This window comes from Halichoeres trimaculatus, unplaced genomic scaffold, assembly GCF_033239565.1.
Source record: "Halichoeres trimaculatus isolate MK-OKI-2021-1 unplaced genomic scaffold, fHalTri1.1 fHalTri1_scaffold_17, whole genome shotgun sequence".
Taxonomy (NCBI): Eukaryota; Metazoa; Chordata; class Actinopteri; order Labriformes; family Labridae; genus Halichoeres; species Halichoeres trimaculatus.
Window position 1 is genome coordinate 8283503 of NW_027437195.1, and position 16297 is coordinate 8299799.

General features: G+C 40.2%; 1 protein-coding gene across 1 annotated transcript in view; it reads left to right on the top strand.

Moving 5' to 3' along the window:
- kif6 (kinesin family member 6) overlaps positions 1–14778 on the top strand; it is a 91585-nt gene extending 76807 nt beyond the window's left edge. Inside the window, exons 16-23 of the mRNA XM_074692202.1 lie at positions 2831–2881; positions 5007–5094; positions 5234–5369; positions 8725–8813; positions 11148–11237; positions 11341–11436; positions 13057–13172; positions 14035–14778. Coding sequence (XP_074548303.1) covers positions 2831–2881; positions 5007–5094; positions 5234–5369; positions 8725–8813; positions 11148–11237; positions 11341–11436; positions 13057–13172; positions 14035–14048 — 680 coding nt within the window. The 3' untranslated portion in view covers positions 14049–14778. The remainder of the gene's footprint in view (positions 1–2830; positions 2882–5006; positions 5095–5233; positions 5370–8724; positions 8814–11147; positions 11238–11340; positions 11437–13056; positions 13173–14034) is intronic.
- Positions 14779–16297: the final 1519 nt, after the last annotated feature.

The following is a 16297-nucleotide window of genomic DNA, read 5'->3' on the forward strand; positions in this document are numbered from 1 at the left end:
CATTTAAAAGTGTAGAGGACCCTGTCTGGATGTAAAGTCTGAAAACATTTATCACAACTTATGAACTCATCCAGAAGAAGAAGAATCGGCTTTGCTGTAGGTCATTTCTGCTGAACAGAGACATCTTCATCTTCTGCTGGATGCAGCCAGACTTCAAATTCAACTGTTTCATGGCGCCACGAGAGATGTTGAATGAATAGATAGCTCCCCTCACTCAATTTTCTTGTGGAACGTTTTTTTGCAGAACAATACTTCATCTGGATTTCTCATTTCTGGAGCTGGGACCTCGGCTTTTAGATCGGCGACAGGCTCGTGTTACAGAGCGAGCTGCAGCACTGCACCGTCTACATGTTTATAAGACCAGAGGGATTGAAATGGAAACTGACCACAGCAGATACTGCCATTCAACGTCTCTGTCAGCTTTTAGTCTGCCTCATAATTATTCAGGTCGTTCATTCATTCCGTGTATCTCAGCAGTGTGTCTGTTTTTACATCAGAGATTGTTAACTTAAATTTGGGTCTGCAGGAATTTTTGTTACTTGTGAGTAACACAACATTCAAACTAACCTTTTTGGCTCAGTGCCAGCTTCAGCGCACACCCACTGTCTCTGGCCGTACCTATGTGAACACATTCATTAGTCATGCAATCACCTATAGCATCACATTTCTACACATCTAAGACTCAAGAGTCTTGCACCTGACTTCTTCAGGTAAATGAGTGATAATGTATTCTGCAAAGATTGCATCAAGTGTGCTTTGTCTTTTGAAAAAGGAGTTTAAGTAGCTGAATCAGTCAGATTTGCAGAAACTGCTATGCTAATAGCTGGATTATTAGCTACAAATTAGCTAGCGTTTAGTCATCTTCTTTCACTAGCAGAGACTAAATAATAATTATCACAAGAACAAAATATTCTAAATGGCTTGTGATGAGCAAGAGGAGTGTGAAGTGTGCGTTGAGGATGAGGAGTGTGGAGAGTGTGATGAGAATGAGGAAGGTGGAGTGTATGATGAGGAGTGTGTAATGCAGGATGTGGAGTGCGTGATGAGAATAAGGTGTGTGGCATGTATGGTGTGAGATGAGGATGGAAGAGGATAAGAAGGTGGAGTGTGTGAAGAGGTGTGTGGAGTGTGTAGTAAGGATGGGGTGTGTGAAGGATGTGATGAGGATGAGGATCACAGAATGTGGGATGTGGTTGTGAAGTGTGGAGTGCAGAATTTTTGATAAGTAGTGTGAGGTGTGTGATGAGTAGTGTAGAGTTTTTGATAAGGAGTGTTATGTGTGAGATGAGAATGATATATCAGGAGTGTGGGGTGAGTGATGAGGATGAAGAGTGTAGAGTGAGCAGTTAAAAGTATCCGGCACATACCACACGTTCTTGCTTCTGATCAGGGTACTACGTCCTGCATGTTTTCCAGGGCATTTAAGACATGTTTATGGCTGCCCCCCGCCCTGTGTGCACCACTGCATGTTTTTTAATTCCTTGTTATCTGCCAACAATTGCTTTAGCTCATTGATGTCATCTCTAGACATGTGGGCTCGGCTTTCCCTGACTTCTGACACAGACTTCTGACACAGACTTCTTCACACACACACACACACACACACACACACACACACACACACACACACACACACACACGCACGCACACACACAGAGCGCTTTTCTCCTGCTGGAAAGTGCGACCAGTGGTCACACTACTCCAATATGAACCAGACCTAAGCAGGTATCACACACGTGCATGGCCCGCCTACGTCACCGTGAAGCGTCTGTTTACATGAAGCGTGATCTCATCACAGTCAGCACAGTAAGACACAGAGAGCACTGCTACAACTTTAGAGACTTTTTGACTTATGGTAAGTCTTTTTAGCCTGACACAGCTTTCTAACACCCCTGCTTTGTTTAAAATGATTGTCAGAGATGCACTTGTTGCGTTCATACGTCATGGATCACACGCGCTCACCCCGTGTTTGTGCTCGTGCATGCAGTAAACCGTGCCAAAGCCCACCTCTCTGAAGTGTACCAAAGCAGAGAAGTGAATCGTGCTCAAGCACAGCACAGTTGCGGTCACACCTCAACACTTGCCATTCAAAACATGCTTTAGGGCTGAAGCCTGCTTAAGCACAGTAAGGTTGGCCAATGTGACCGCGTCCCAAAGGCCCGCCTCTTCACCTCATCCTGACTTGAAGGATGGGGTTCAGCATTTGTAACTGTTTCTCAATGATAGGCTTTAAAACTCTGCACCAGAAAGAAATGAGTGATGTCATGGAGGGTATGTTTGTATGTTAATCAGTCTGTGTTTGAAAATTTAATAATTGGAAAATTAAATCAACCAAATTTGTATATTTTTCAATTTTTCAATGTTCAATCACAAAGCAATACTCCCCTCATGGTTTCTGTGATTCCTCCTGAAATTTTTGTTTTATTTCTTTCTTCTTATGAAGCCTATCCAGATCTGGTCCCAGACTGCAGATACAAATGAGACAATTGACTGACTCACATCTCAATCCAAAAAAAAGGAAAAGACACATAAGGAAGATAGTTATTCCAACTTCGAGATAGCTCTGCTTTTACATCTTTGGCAGCATGAAGTATTGCAGCACCTTCATTAACTCTCTATTTTGCATTCATCACCTTATTTACCTCCTGTGTTTGTCTCCCCAACTATTTTCATAACATCCCAAAGCTTTAATTAGATTTCTTTATTCTTTTTTTTTTTTCAAAACAAACTTCTACAAATCCATAGAATGTGTTTTAAAATATGAACATAAATATTAAAAATGTACTTTGTCTTTTTACTATGTGTAAGTTTCTCCTTCTGTGTTTCTCAGACGAGTTGAAGAAGCAGTTGGAGAAGCAGAGGAGGCAGAGGGCAGCTCACGGTGAGATCAAACTGACTAAAGCCATCCCAGAGCAGAACTCAAACCATGTGTCATCAACCCACACCAGCTGACAAACAATGCATGGAGCAATTACATGCATCTTTAAGTCATTCACACAGAATACACCTTCTTCCTCGTCTTTCAGTATGAATTTAAAACCAAACAGTTGGTTTGTGAAACATGAACTGAGAGGTTGAACAAAGCTGTCAGAAATGGAAACATCTTTTGATACTGGACTCCTCTCAGGTCAGGGGATGTAAACACTGTGAACGCAGAGTGGGTGCTCTGGTTCTGTACATGCAGCAGTACCCACTTCAAAGCAGTCACAGTAGGCCTCCTTCAGTGAAAGATTACTGACCACAGCCTGGGCGTACGACCATGAGAGTCCTTGTTTGTGACTGTTGTCATCAGTTATATTGAAGCTTTGAAGCTTAAAAACAAAACACTCTAACATCTCCCTCTGTGTAGCCTCCAAAAAACTTCTTTTGGTCGTTTTGTTTCTTCAGATCTGCATCAGGGAAATCAAAAACAGGAAATAAATTTGTTAATTGTAGGGATGCACAATATTATCTGCACGTTATGGGTAGAGGACAATTTTGGCTTAAAAATAGAATACCGGATATCGGCAAACATACCAAATTCTGCCAGTATAATAAACAGATAAAATAATGAGCTGTTTTTTTTTTTTTTTTTTTAAAGTTTTTTTGGTTTTGTTTGTACTGTTCAGATTGAGCAGCCCCATATTTGGCTCCTGCTTTGACTTAAACTTGCATTTAAGCAGCAGTCTGTTCAGTACATGTATAGAATACAATACAATACAATACAATACAATACAATACAATACAATACAATACAATACAATGGAACTTTATTGTCATTGTAACAAGTACTGCAAAATTGAAGTCACAGCAGCAATCAAGAAAAAAAGTAAGAAAGTGTATTGAAAGTGCAAAAAGGTCCATAAGAAAATAGATGCTGACAGCTTGATCATCATTGTCCAGTTCAGCCAGTCTCCACCTCCACAGGGTTCAGGACTGAGCTTCTTCAGCAGTCTGTTCAGTCTCTGTCTCCTGGATCCTGTCTGCTCACAGCGGGTGAAGCTCTTCCAATGTGGCGTTGGTGTCTAATGTTAGCTCTGTCAGCCATATCTGTGAATAGCATGATGCTACTCTGCCCTCTGGTATTCCCTCTGTTGCTGGGTTAGCACAGCTAGCTCGTCCATCTTATTGGAGATAGATCTTACGTTCCCAAAAACGATGAATGGAAGGACAGGTCCATATCATCACTTCTTAGCTCACACCTGAGAACCAGCACGTCGTCCTCACCTCCTCCTCCTCACCTTGAGGGGAATAATCAGGCCATGCACCAGTTAGCATTGACATGCTACAGGCTGCAAACAGCTGAATTCACAGTAAAAAATACAGCAATGGATACATGTAGGATCTCCAGACAAACACAGGAGAAAAAGTAGTAAAAAATATCACTATAATGATCCACTACTTTAGTGACCAGCATCTGACAACTTTAGGCACATTTACCATTTACCAAAGTAAACCGTTTTATTCAACCTGGGTTAAATTGCTGTACAGTTGCTCTTCTTATTGTGTTCCTTGTGAACAGAGGATATATTTACTGACTGTCAATTATGAAATTGGACAAATTTTCCTTCGTTGTGGGTAATGTTGTGATTTTTTTTTCAGGAAGAGCATCTTCCAGCTTTTAAGTATCATTTATCTTTTGGAATTTTTTTGTTTATTTGAAAGCAATTGTCATAAATAAATATCCAGTTTCAAGTATATTTATTTATTTATATATTTTTCCTATTTTGCACAAGAAATGTATATTAAAGAACAAATGTGATAAGAATATGCACCACAATGCAATATGCTACTTCTGAAACATAAGATAGTTGATTACTTCTGCAGTTATGTGTACTGAAAAAAAATTGGTATCGATATTGCCAATTGAGTTGTTAAATATCGGCATATTGGATATCAGCAAAAAATCCAATATCATGCATCCCTAGTTAATCGTGTTTTACTTCCAGTCCATAGATATAAATGCTTTTAGTCGTACTTGAGCACCCCTTAGACTGAATTCTTTATTCCCATCCTGCCCACTCCAGGTGTGATGGAGAACCACACAGAAGCTGAGGAGGAGGTCGACCCAGCAGAAGAAAACTTCCGCAAACAAATTGAGCAAGAAAAGAAGGCGTGAGTGTAGTTAAAGGACAAATGAAACATATTTCCGTGACAAATGTTTTCACTTTTTCTCCCAGGCTCCTGCATAAATTGATTAGACACAGCAGATACCCTGAAAGATGAATTCAGTGGTGTTAATATCTCCTGTCAGTTATAAGAGCACTGTTGGCTGTCTGAAAGCGCTGAGGACGGAGATCGAGCACCTGCAGCTGCTGCTGGAGAGGTCAAAGGTCAAAATACAGAGGGACTTCCATAAATGGTGGATCCAGGAGGCTTCAAGTGTGCAGGTGAGGGTCTTTAATCCTCTCTGTGTCTTTGTGACAACACCACATAAAGCTCCTGTAAGCGTGACAGAGTGTGAGACGAGTGTGTCAAAGACATGTTTATGACATTAGAGCGTCTGTTGGTTTTCGTCTCCATGTTTACGGTTGTTTCCTTTAGTGTGGTTTCTGATTATTGGCCTCTCCGGGCGTGTTAGTGTGTGTGTAAGTTGATATGCATGTGTCTCTGACTGCGGAGGCTTTTACAGCACCACTGTGACCCTTGCAGCCCCTGCTCTGCATCACGCTGAAGGGATGTGGGAAGACAAGTAGGAGGCCAAAACACGGAAACACATTTAACAGATTTTCATGTGACCCAAACGAGAGCCAGGAGAGCAGCTCAGAGACAAGACAGCGAGAGCATCGATACGTGCTGTGGTCTCAACAGTTTAAGGGTCCTGATATTCAATCAATCCAGGTCCTTCTTTTTCATACACTCTGGCATCAAAACGGTTTACTGGGGGAAGAGTTTTGGAAACTTCTCTGGTTTGTTGCTTTAACAAGATTAAAATTGCTGAAATGTAATCTGTGGGAGGAAGTTCACTTGGTCGGAGGTGCTTGGTTTGCCATTTACAGGCTCAGCTCTGGTAACAGTATGTGACAACAATATGAGGAGGAGCCTGCAGAGATAGACTTTTCTGTGAGTGAATAAATCTTTTTATTTTAAACCCAGGGGATGTCATCAAACCACTTTCCTCTAACCCAGAGGTCCCCAAACTTTACTTTGCCAAGGGCCCCCCAACAGCATTTGCTTCTGGCCGGGGACTCCCTTTGGAAGCCAATAGGCAATGTCTCAAAATATGTAAAGGAATGTCAACCTAAAGAAAGTATTTTTAAACTTTTATTCACTTTTCAATAATTATTGCATTTGCTTAGAGTAGGAAATTATTAACAGTTGAAAGCCAGACTCACACAAATAGGTTGTAGCAAAAGAGACAAGTTATTTCAGGGCTCTGTCAGCCAAGGCGGGATACTACTTTCTTTCATAGCCAGTAATTCGACAGGGGAAGAGCCTCAAAGTTCGGATTTGTTTTTTAGAAAGCTTAATAATAGTTGCAAACCGCCAGGTTGACACAGATCATGACATCATCGTGCCAAAATTGTAGCTGTCAAACAAGGTGCAGTTCGGGAACTTGAGAATCTGATGATTCTGGCACTTTACCTGTTGTATGGTTAGGACAAATGGTTGTAGAAATAATAATAAATAAAATTATTATTAAAATAATAATAATAATTTTTCACTTTCCTCCAATTTTCTGAGCCCCCCTGGTGCCCCATGGCAGCCCCACTTTGAAAGCCACTGCTCTAACCCACATTGCAACAACTATAATCTAAACAAGAGTTCATGTTATATTTTCAGTAAAAGTTGTCTTAAAACTTAAATTTTTATTGTTACCTTGAACTACTTTCAACTGAAAAGACCAGAAAAATCAGAATGTAGTTCGTTTTACAGACAACTGGGCTGATATTTAATCTAATAAGACACTTATTTAATACAAGACATAAACACTTCGATTTCCTTTTCTTGTTTTTCAGTGCAGCTGACTTCACTGACAGACACATATTCTCCCTCACAGAAACAGGAGTTGCTTTTAATCATTAGTGTTTTGTACTCTTGTGGTTTTGTGTTACACACTTTACAGGATCTGGACTTATAGTAACGTGCACCAAGTTTTTGAAGGGCAGGGGAGAGGTACTTACAATGCCTTCTGACCAATACATTCTGCATTTTTCAATGTCACACTTGCAAACATTTCTTACACTTAAGAGGGCAACAAAGTGCTTTTTTTTCAACCAGGAGGGCATTTTGGCACCTAATTTGGCACCTTAAACCACACTGTAGTGTTTGTTTTTGCTTCCAAGAGGGAACTTTAGTGCAAACTATGACTCAAGGGTGCTCTTAGCCTTATTTAAAACGGACATTTAGAGTTTCTAACCCACTTCTGTGTTGATTATCCCGATTAGTCACCAATTATTATTCTCTCTTTAAATTAGTTTTTTTTTCTCCTTGCTGATGTGTTTTTTCAATTCCATTGCTTGAATAGATAACCCTCAATTGTTCATCGTTTCAGTAACTTATTTCACAATTACAGAATAAACAAAATCGAGACAGGAGGTTCAATAATTGATTTTGATTTTTGCCAAAATTGCCCAGTCCTACTTAAGTGCATGTTTTTCAACAATTTGGCCTCTGCCCCCTCCTGTGCACACCACTGTGGACTAACCATTCAACAAACTCAGAATCACACCATACATCCAAAGACGGAGACACCAGTGACCCTGGAACACTGTGAGGGTGAATTTAGCTTTTAATCACTTGGCTTCTGTAGCTTTGGAGAGAGCTGTGCAGCAGCTGTTTCCAGTTAGAGAAAAGAATCTCAACTTTGACAGAAATGTCTGTTTCTGTTATGAAAGTGTCAGTAATGTTAAAAACTCAAAATGTCAGTCTGAACCTGGGAATGGCAAAAACAAGACGTCTCACTTTGATGAGGTGCTCCTGAAGCCTGTTTACTTTCTTTAGAAATCTGCTGGAGTTGTCCTAAAAGTCATGTGTGTATCAGTCATTTATCTTTTACAAACATGTAAAAAAAAAGGGTCTATGTCTAAAACAACCAGAATTATTCATCAATAAGAGCTACGTATCTGTGAGGTATCTCAGAAACACAGTGGTGGTTTAGAAGTGGGTTCGTGTGAATTTCAGACTTAAATGAAATTCTTGGTAAAAAAAAAACAACTTTAGAGGCATTTCTGATTAAGTGAAGGGCGGTGTGTTTTTTATCATGCAAACTAAGATGGATCTGCTGTTTCCAGATTGAATAACTGATTTCCAGAGAAGTCAGTCTCTGGTGTTGGCTGCTGCGCACATTTTGAAAAGCAACCAAAAAAGAAGATGTTAAGCAGAACATCTGAGCAGCAGACACCGCTGGCTTCTACTCAGCAGATTTGATCTTTTAAAAAAAGAGAACAGCATCTCACTCACATCTGAGCAAGCTTCAGGATTTTATCGCTGAATGACAAATGGAAAGATGAGGAAGTCGGTCAGACAGACAGACAGGCCGCTGTTACGTGTGCAGTTTTGGTTGTCCAAGCAGGAAACAGGACGTTTGTCTTGCCAGCAGATTTCGTTCAACTATTTATTGTTCTGTTTTCTGGAAAACAGCACACAAAGATGAATCAAACCAAGAAGACACAGAGCATTTTCAGCCTGTTCTGCTTCCATAGCTGTTAATTACATATGGCCACATTGTGTTTAACATAGTGACATTGGCATCATCAGCATGGAATGATGTTTCTGAAGAGACGTGTTAATAATTTTGAGCAGGACACTGAGTCAGAGGCCCCAGCCAGATGTCACACTGCTGCGCCGAGTGGAACCTTGCAGCCATCTTCACCTCGCACTCCAGGATTTTGGTGAGACGTGTTTTTATTTGGTGATTAACTGCTGTCAGCCTGTCCCACCTCTCAAGCAGATGTTCATGTGTGTAGTTAGATAAACAGATACTAGCAGGCTGGTTGTTTGCTTTAATGTGACATGATTTATCATTTTCAATTCATGCTACTTTGATTTGAAACATTCACGTAATTATTCAGATCAAAAAGAGAAACACCTTCATCATATTTCTACGTTATGAAACTGGAGTTGTTAGGGTTAAGGTTAGGGCAACCTGTATCTGTCTGCAAAGACGCTCAAGATCTCTTTACCTCGTCCTAACTTGAATGAAGGTAGGCTGGCTTCAGCATTTCCAAATTGGTTCCTGTCGACGGTAGGCTCCAAAACTCCATATCAGAAACAAATGGGTGACATCATGGAGACTAAGTCCATGTATTGTTTAACTTCTTTAACATGAAAAACATCCTGTAACAAAAGAAAATCTGCATTGATGCACACCAACGGATCATGCATAAACACCAAATCAGCTGTGTTCCCAAGGAAACAACATTACATCATATTATTTCACATACAGGAGACTGTATATCATCACACAGCCTCTGCTCAGCTGTGATGCTCAGTCAGTGTTAAGAGGACTACAGACTGTTTAGACCAGGGGTCACCAACGTGGTGCCCTCAAGAACCACTTAAGGTGCCCGCAAGGCATGTTCCAAAAAACGGCACTGCTCACAATGGAGCTCATTCCTACCACCATTGTTCTGTAAACCATTAATAATAGTTGTGAAGTAATTAACACTGACCTGTGAGCAGTCTCTTCACATTGTATTACCACTTCTACTTTGATTAATGTTATTAAAAAGTGATCTGTGCAGAAATTTTTTATCAGACAAGTAGTCCTTCTTGCCACTGGTACACCATGAGGTAGCCCTCAGTCTCAAAAAGGTTGGTGACCCCTGGTTTAGACACTTTCTCTGTGTTTTCTTGCAACTATGTCAATTTGATATGAGATAAACATCAACACATGTTAGCACTGAGTGTACCTGCTTCCCTTTGCATCCTTATCTGAGAGCTTTTGTCATATTCAACTGCACCACCTACCCTATATTTTAAGAGCATCATCACCTTCAAAAGCTCTATCACCTCTGAATCTGTGAGTTGAGCCAATGATATATGATGGTGATGATGATACACCCCAAATATGGAACTATACAGGCTGTGAGAGCCAGCAGGGGTTAGGTAGGCACTTCACTTAGCCAGTGTTGTGTCAAGTTAGGCCCACAGCACCTTAGGGAGTTCACTCTGGCATCCTGGAGCTGCTGCTCTCTATACCAGCTGTCAGCACCCATCATACCCACATGCAGAGAGGAAGAGGAAAGGAGAAAAAAATAGAGAAGAGAGAGTTTAGAGAAAGGTCAGGGGAAGTGTTTTCACCCAGAAGACAAGAGGGAGACAAACAGTGAGAAGAGTCTGTAGAGATGCTGGAAGAGAAGGAAGGAGAAGGGAGGTACACAGGTATCTCTTTGCTTTAATATGGTCTCATCCAGCTTTAATTCCTCCAAATCCACTGACTTATTTTGTGATGTAAAACTTTCTTATTGATTAGCAGGTTTTCATGACATGAGAAGAAATCCATTGGTAAAGGCGCTGGGTTTGTTGGCTTCACCTGCTCTGTCAATTTAAATGTAGTCCACAGTATGAAAGACCATTTGGGAATGAAACATGTTGAATTCCTCAATCCATGTCTGCCATGAAGAAGGATTTTGACTAGTACAGACAAAGTACTGAAAAGTCTTGGATTAAAGAAATGAAGGTCTTAAAGTCTCTGGGTATTATTACGATGGATTGTTGTTCTGTCAGCTCTAGTACCCTTTTAGCAGACACTGTAATTTCTTTAAGCTCTGATAGCTAAAAGGCTAACTGTCTCATCGTGTGCACACATCAGTTCTGGCCTCTGACCTTATCTGAACTTCATGGTTGAATTATTAAGATCAGATTTCCAGTTTTGTCTGTTTATCCGGTGAAATCATTTAATGATATCACCAAAAGTTATTTTTATGAAATATAATTTAACATGAAAATTAATTCAAGCTAAATTATCCCTCTTACCTCCATCATACATCCTCCACTGTAACCATGAAACAGGGAATAAAAACGGTCCTCACAGGTCTTGAGTTTGAGTTATTGAATCGTGCAGTTTCTATGAATGAAATCTTTGCCCTCTAGCTCCCTCTAGTGGTAAAGCACAACTTTGTCTCTGCTCTGCATCCATGCAAGTGTGAGTTTCTGAAGTTCACGTGTTAAGTGGATACAGACTCAGACAATCAGTTTAATTTCTACCTTAATGTATCCAACAGCTCATCTGGTCTGAGCAGCACAGTCAGAAACCCTCCAGCAGACATGGATCCAAATCCAGACTCCTGCACTGCTTCAGTTCAGCACCTCAGGTCAGACTTCATCTCCTGTTTGTTTCTTGTGAAGTGCTCTTGATTTTTTTGTCTCTCAGTCTAAATCGGAGATCTCTAATGATGACATTTCTTTGAATTTCAGAGACTTCACCTTGAAAAGTGTTCCCCTGGTTTCAGTGCAGCCTGAAAAGTCTGCTGATGGGAGGGTGACTGATGTCTCTCCATCACCTGAGTGGAGGTAAAGAAAAGCTTTGTATGTTTTAAGAAACTGGACAGCAATGAAACCATGAACTTAGCAGTTTATGTAGTCACATCACTTATTTTGTTGGCAATTCTTCACAGTTCTGAAAAGAGATGAGAACTATTCCATCTATCCTCCATCAATCTATCTTTTTAGGGGGGGAATTATTTGACCAAACAGAAAGGGTTTTACCACGAACCATCTGTAAAATGTTCCATCTTTAACACCTTCACCTTCAGGTCATGCCACTGTTAAACGCTCTCTGATGAAGGGTCAAGGGATCTGAGACTTCTGCCCCCAGAGGTGGTTAAAACAACCCACCCAGGAGTTTCTTCTTTGAAGACTGCTGAATAATCTCATGATTTTAGTCTGGTATCTGCAGAGGAGGCTCTAATGAGAACTACTTTATGTTCTACAGAGAACATGTTCATGATCCAGGTTTGGGAAGCACAGAGTTACAACAAAGTGCTTCTTTACCCTCCAAGGGCCTCAGCAACTTTCAAACAGCTCTACTGGCTGGTTTTGATTAATTGAAATTTTAAAAATTCTCAATTGACCACAGAAAATCTTCATCCCTTTTATCTGTCTGTGTCGGGTGCAGGCCTGAGCTACACCTGATACCCCCCTACAGGTGGGTTGTAATGGTAGAGTCCACCATATCTTGATACAATATGTGCTAGTTTACAAAAACCTTTAATGTCCCTAAAGTCCTCCCCAGGACCAGCCCAGAGAGGCTCTTTAAAAAGTCTCACCTGACATAAATCCACTGGTCCTTCATCGTACTGAAGACGCTGCAAATAAAGGTGAACCCCTTGTATCGTTTACTTTGTCCATCCATGATTCTCACAAAGAGAACTTTTATTTCTCAAAAAAAAGATATGGTAATCATGACATTAAGAAAGCCTTAAGGAAACAGTTTCAGCTAGAAAAAAAAATCACAATTTCTTGTTATAAGATTAAGACTGGAGCTTAGAATCCCTGAAATCTGATTAGTCACTTTGTTTTTATTCCCTGCGAGCCTAAAAATGACAAAACAATGAAACTGCATCAGATCTGAAGTGTGTTTAAGTTAACCAGCTGCGTGTACCAGTGTATGTGTACATTTTCAGGAGTTTGCCAAAATGAAAACAACACAGTAGCCTGCCCCACATGTTTGCAGTAACTCTTAAATACATACAGCCTGGACGTGTAGATTTTACAGCTCTCCTGTGTCATAAGTTTTTATTTCTTTGTGAAGTAATGTCTCCAAACTGCATTAACAAATCAAAGAGCTGTGGTCTCGTCTGACGCTGCTGCTGAAACTACCTTTTTACAGCCTCAGTAAAACACTAAATGCGTAACATACATGCTTATCCCGTCTCCAGCCTCCATTTTTCACACACACAGATCTTATTGTTCCTACAGACGCTCTGTGGCATGCGATGATGTGTGGAGCTGTTCGTTTTATTTCTTTCAGTTTTTGGAACCAGAACAGTTAAAGATTTAACAGCAGAACAGGAAAGGTAACAGATGCAGACATGAGGGGAAGGGCTTGCTACAAGGATGGAAGTCTGTTTCATCTTAAAGAAAGTTTGAGCTGTTCATGCTGTCATTAAATATAACACTTGTGCTTTTCAGAGCTCTTTCTGCCACCAAACTCTCATCCTCGTCCATCCCTCTGACTGGAGACCAGCAGGCTGACGCTGACATCCTGGCTTTCATCAGGGCGAGGCAAAACCTCCTGAACAGAGCAGGTAAAAAAATACACACATGCACTAAGTGAGCACTGCCCTCTGGTGGTTGGATGCTTCACAGCACCTCACCTTAAAACTAAAAACATCTTGTTTTTAGCTTCTAAGGGTGATTGTCACCTTGAATGAGTTAGGGGATGTTTTTTTGAGCAGCATCCCATATTCTGTTGCTCTTTTTTTATCACGACCTCATCGTCTCGGCAGCGTCACTCCTCCTTTGCTCTCCTCTTTTTCTCCTGTGGTTCCTCTCTCCTCCTTTGACCCTTGCGTGGCTGCTTTCTTTGGCAGACAGCAAAATGGACTTGGCTTTCTTGAGGTTTGCCACTAGATATCCAGAACGGCTGAGGTCATGTGAACAGACGCGATGATGGCCACATGAGCAGAAACAGCAGACATGAAAAACAGCTGCATGCCCTCCAAAGTCCATTCGTCTGTCTTTTCTTTCCCCGCTCTTCAGGCAGAGTCATTTCACGCCTCTTTACCTTGGCACTATTCAGGTGGATAGCGACTGTGTTTTGTCAGGAAAGCCCCTCTTCTTGGTTGTTTGGTAACCCCTGTTTTGTGCTTTTCTTTCGAACAAAATAGCTCTTAATTCACAAGGGCATTCTGGGAAATGTGGAAAACCTGGCAGGAAAAGCACACGCAGCAAGTTTTCAGAGCGGTGGCTGTTTTTGTAGTTGTGCTCCAAATTTAGTGAGATGTTTTGGTGCAGTTTGATTTCAGAGTGTTGCTCTGATGGAAGAGTTTTCTCATGAGTTGTCTCGTCATATTTCTCAGCTCTCAAAGGGAAAACTTTCAGCCATTATCCTCTCTTTCCAATACTCACCTTTCTTTTCTCCCCTCTGGTGTTTTATGTGTATTCCAGGCCCACCTCAGTGAGAACAGTCATGTCTGAGAAGGCCTGCAGGCTGGGAACGGCGTCTGCCAGGTGATGAGACCATGTCTTAGACATGACTGATAACAGAGGGACTGACAGTGAAGATCGGAGCATGACTTATCTTACCTGGACGCTGCAGCTTCACACAGACCGCACATCCTGTCTGACTCATTAACATAATGGACAGCAGTATAAATCACAGTCTGCACCATTTGAGCCAAACAAATGTTATCTGAAGATACCAAAGGTTGAAGGAAACGTGCTGGCTCCAGAAGAAGTTTAAGAGATGATGAATGAGACATTTCCTACATGAAGAATGTTTCTCATATTTAATTTGATGATCTTAGTAACAGTTTGTTTGAACATTGTAAATATAAAACTGTGTATAGTACATGAATGGATGTTGAATAGAGGATTCTTTTTTTTTACATTTTCCTGTTTTATTGCTTGAAACTGCACAAAATGTTGTAAAGGCTTTAAATTAGGTTTCTAATAACGAGTGTTGATTAAAATGGCCCTGTGGTGCCTGTTCATTTCAAACAGTAATAAGTGGGGATGTTTGAGTCCACTTTTTTCAGAATGATACCAGTACAAGTACTCCCTCTTGAGTATTCACTGATACAGAGTATCAATGCCACAAGTTCTTTTGATACATACAATTTTAGTGATCAGCAACAGATCATCTTAATCAAAGACAGCACAGTCACTCTGCCATTAAGTCCAAGTAAAACACTAACAACTCTCTCTGAGTTGTTGTTGTGTTTTAATAAACCAGAAAAAATGCATAATAAAACAGTATAACTGTTAACTCTCTGGTTCATTCATATTTTCTCATTTGCCATAGTGTTAAACCACAGCGATGTAGCGCCAACTACTGGTGAGGAGGACGCAAGATTTTTGTTTTTTTCCCTTAAGTATTGGCTGCTGGTATTGGCAACCTTCTTGCAAACCTGATACCTTGAAATAAGGCTGGTATTGGCCCGATACCGATACCTGGTGGCAGTACTCATCCATCCCAAGAATAAGTCTTTATAATTGCATTGTCAATAAATAAATGTCTAACTGAAGATCCTTTGAAAAAACATGCTTGTTTTGAAACAGCATTATCTACTTATTCATTAAGTCATTAGGTGAGATTCAAAGTGTTGTGGTGCCTATGTCATGTAGTGAGAACACTCATTATGATTCCAGGTTAAGACGGTCCTTCTGTCTATACCATGCAAAAACCTGCATACTACCTCAAAGTCGAGAGAGGACTGCAACTCTAGTTAAAAGAAATCTATTAGGGTTAAAGCAGATACTAAAGCAGTACTTTGGTCATTTGAGTTTACGTTCTGCAAAAGCTGCACTGCAAAAAATTGAAATCTCATCAAGTGTTTTTGTCTTTTTTTTTTTAAAGTAAAAATTGTCTTATTATACTCAATCTGAGCCACTTTCAACTTATCAATCCAGAAAAATGTCTTGTTTCAAGTTATCAGAGTACAAAAATGAGGTTTGAATCGCTTGTAAACAGTAAAAAATCTGCCAATGGAACAAGAAAAAATTGCTTGAAAATTTCCTCGAGACTAGAATAATGTCTTAATACAAGTAACTTTTCTCTTGTTCCATTGGCAGATTTTTTTTACTGGTTAAAAGCAACTCAGACCTCATTTTTGTCTTTAAATAACTTGAAACAATACATTTTTCTGGACTGGTCAGGTGAATGTGGCTCGCATTGAGTCTAAAAATGAATTTTCTACTGAAAATAAGAGAAAAACACTTGATAAGATATCAGTTTTTGCAGTGTGAAATCCAAGCGAGTTTAAATGTCTTTTTATCTCAAATGGTTGATTAGACTTGATATGAGCCACATTTACCTGAAAAGTTCAGAAAAATGACTTATTTAAAGATATTCAAAAGTAAAAATTATAATCTCTTCAAGGGTCTAAGTCTTGCTTACCATGTCAGGATCCCAATTCATATAACCACCTGTTCACTATAAACCTAATAATGTGATCTCCAGCTTTAAACATAAATGTGGAAACAGTTTAACTATGAAGTCCTCAAACAGCAATGAAGCAGCCACATGCTGACATCAACATTAAATCATGCTCATAGACATTTAGCTTTTAGAGCTGGCAGAGCTCTGATTGGACAACAGAAAATCTTTTTGCCAATCCTGCTCCAGTATCAGCCATGAGGACAAAATATAACCCTTAATGAACAATATCTAAAGAAATACCATCCTCCTGCCAGCTCACCTTCTCCTAAC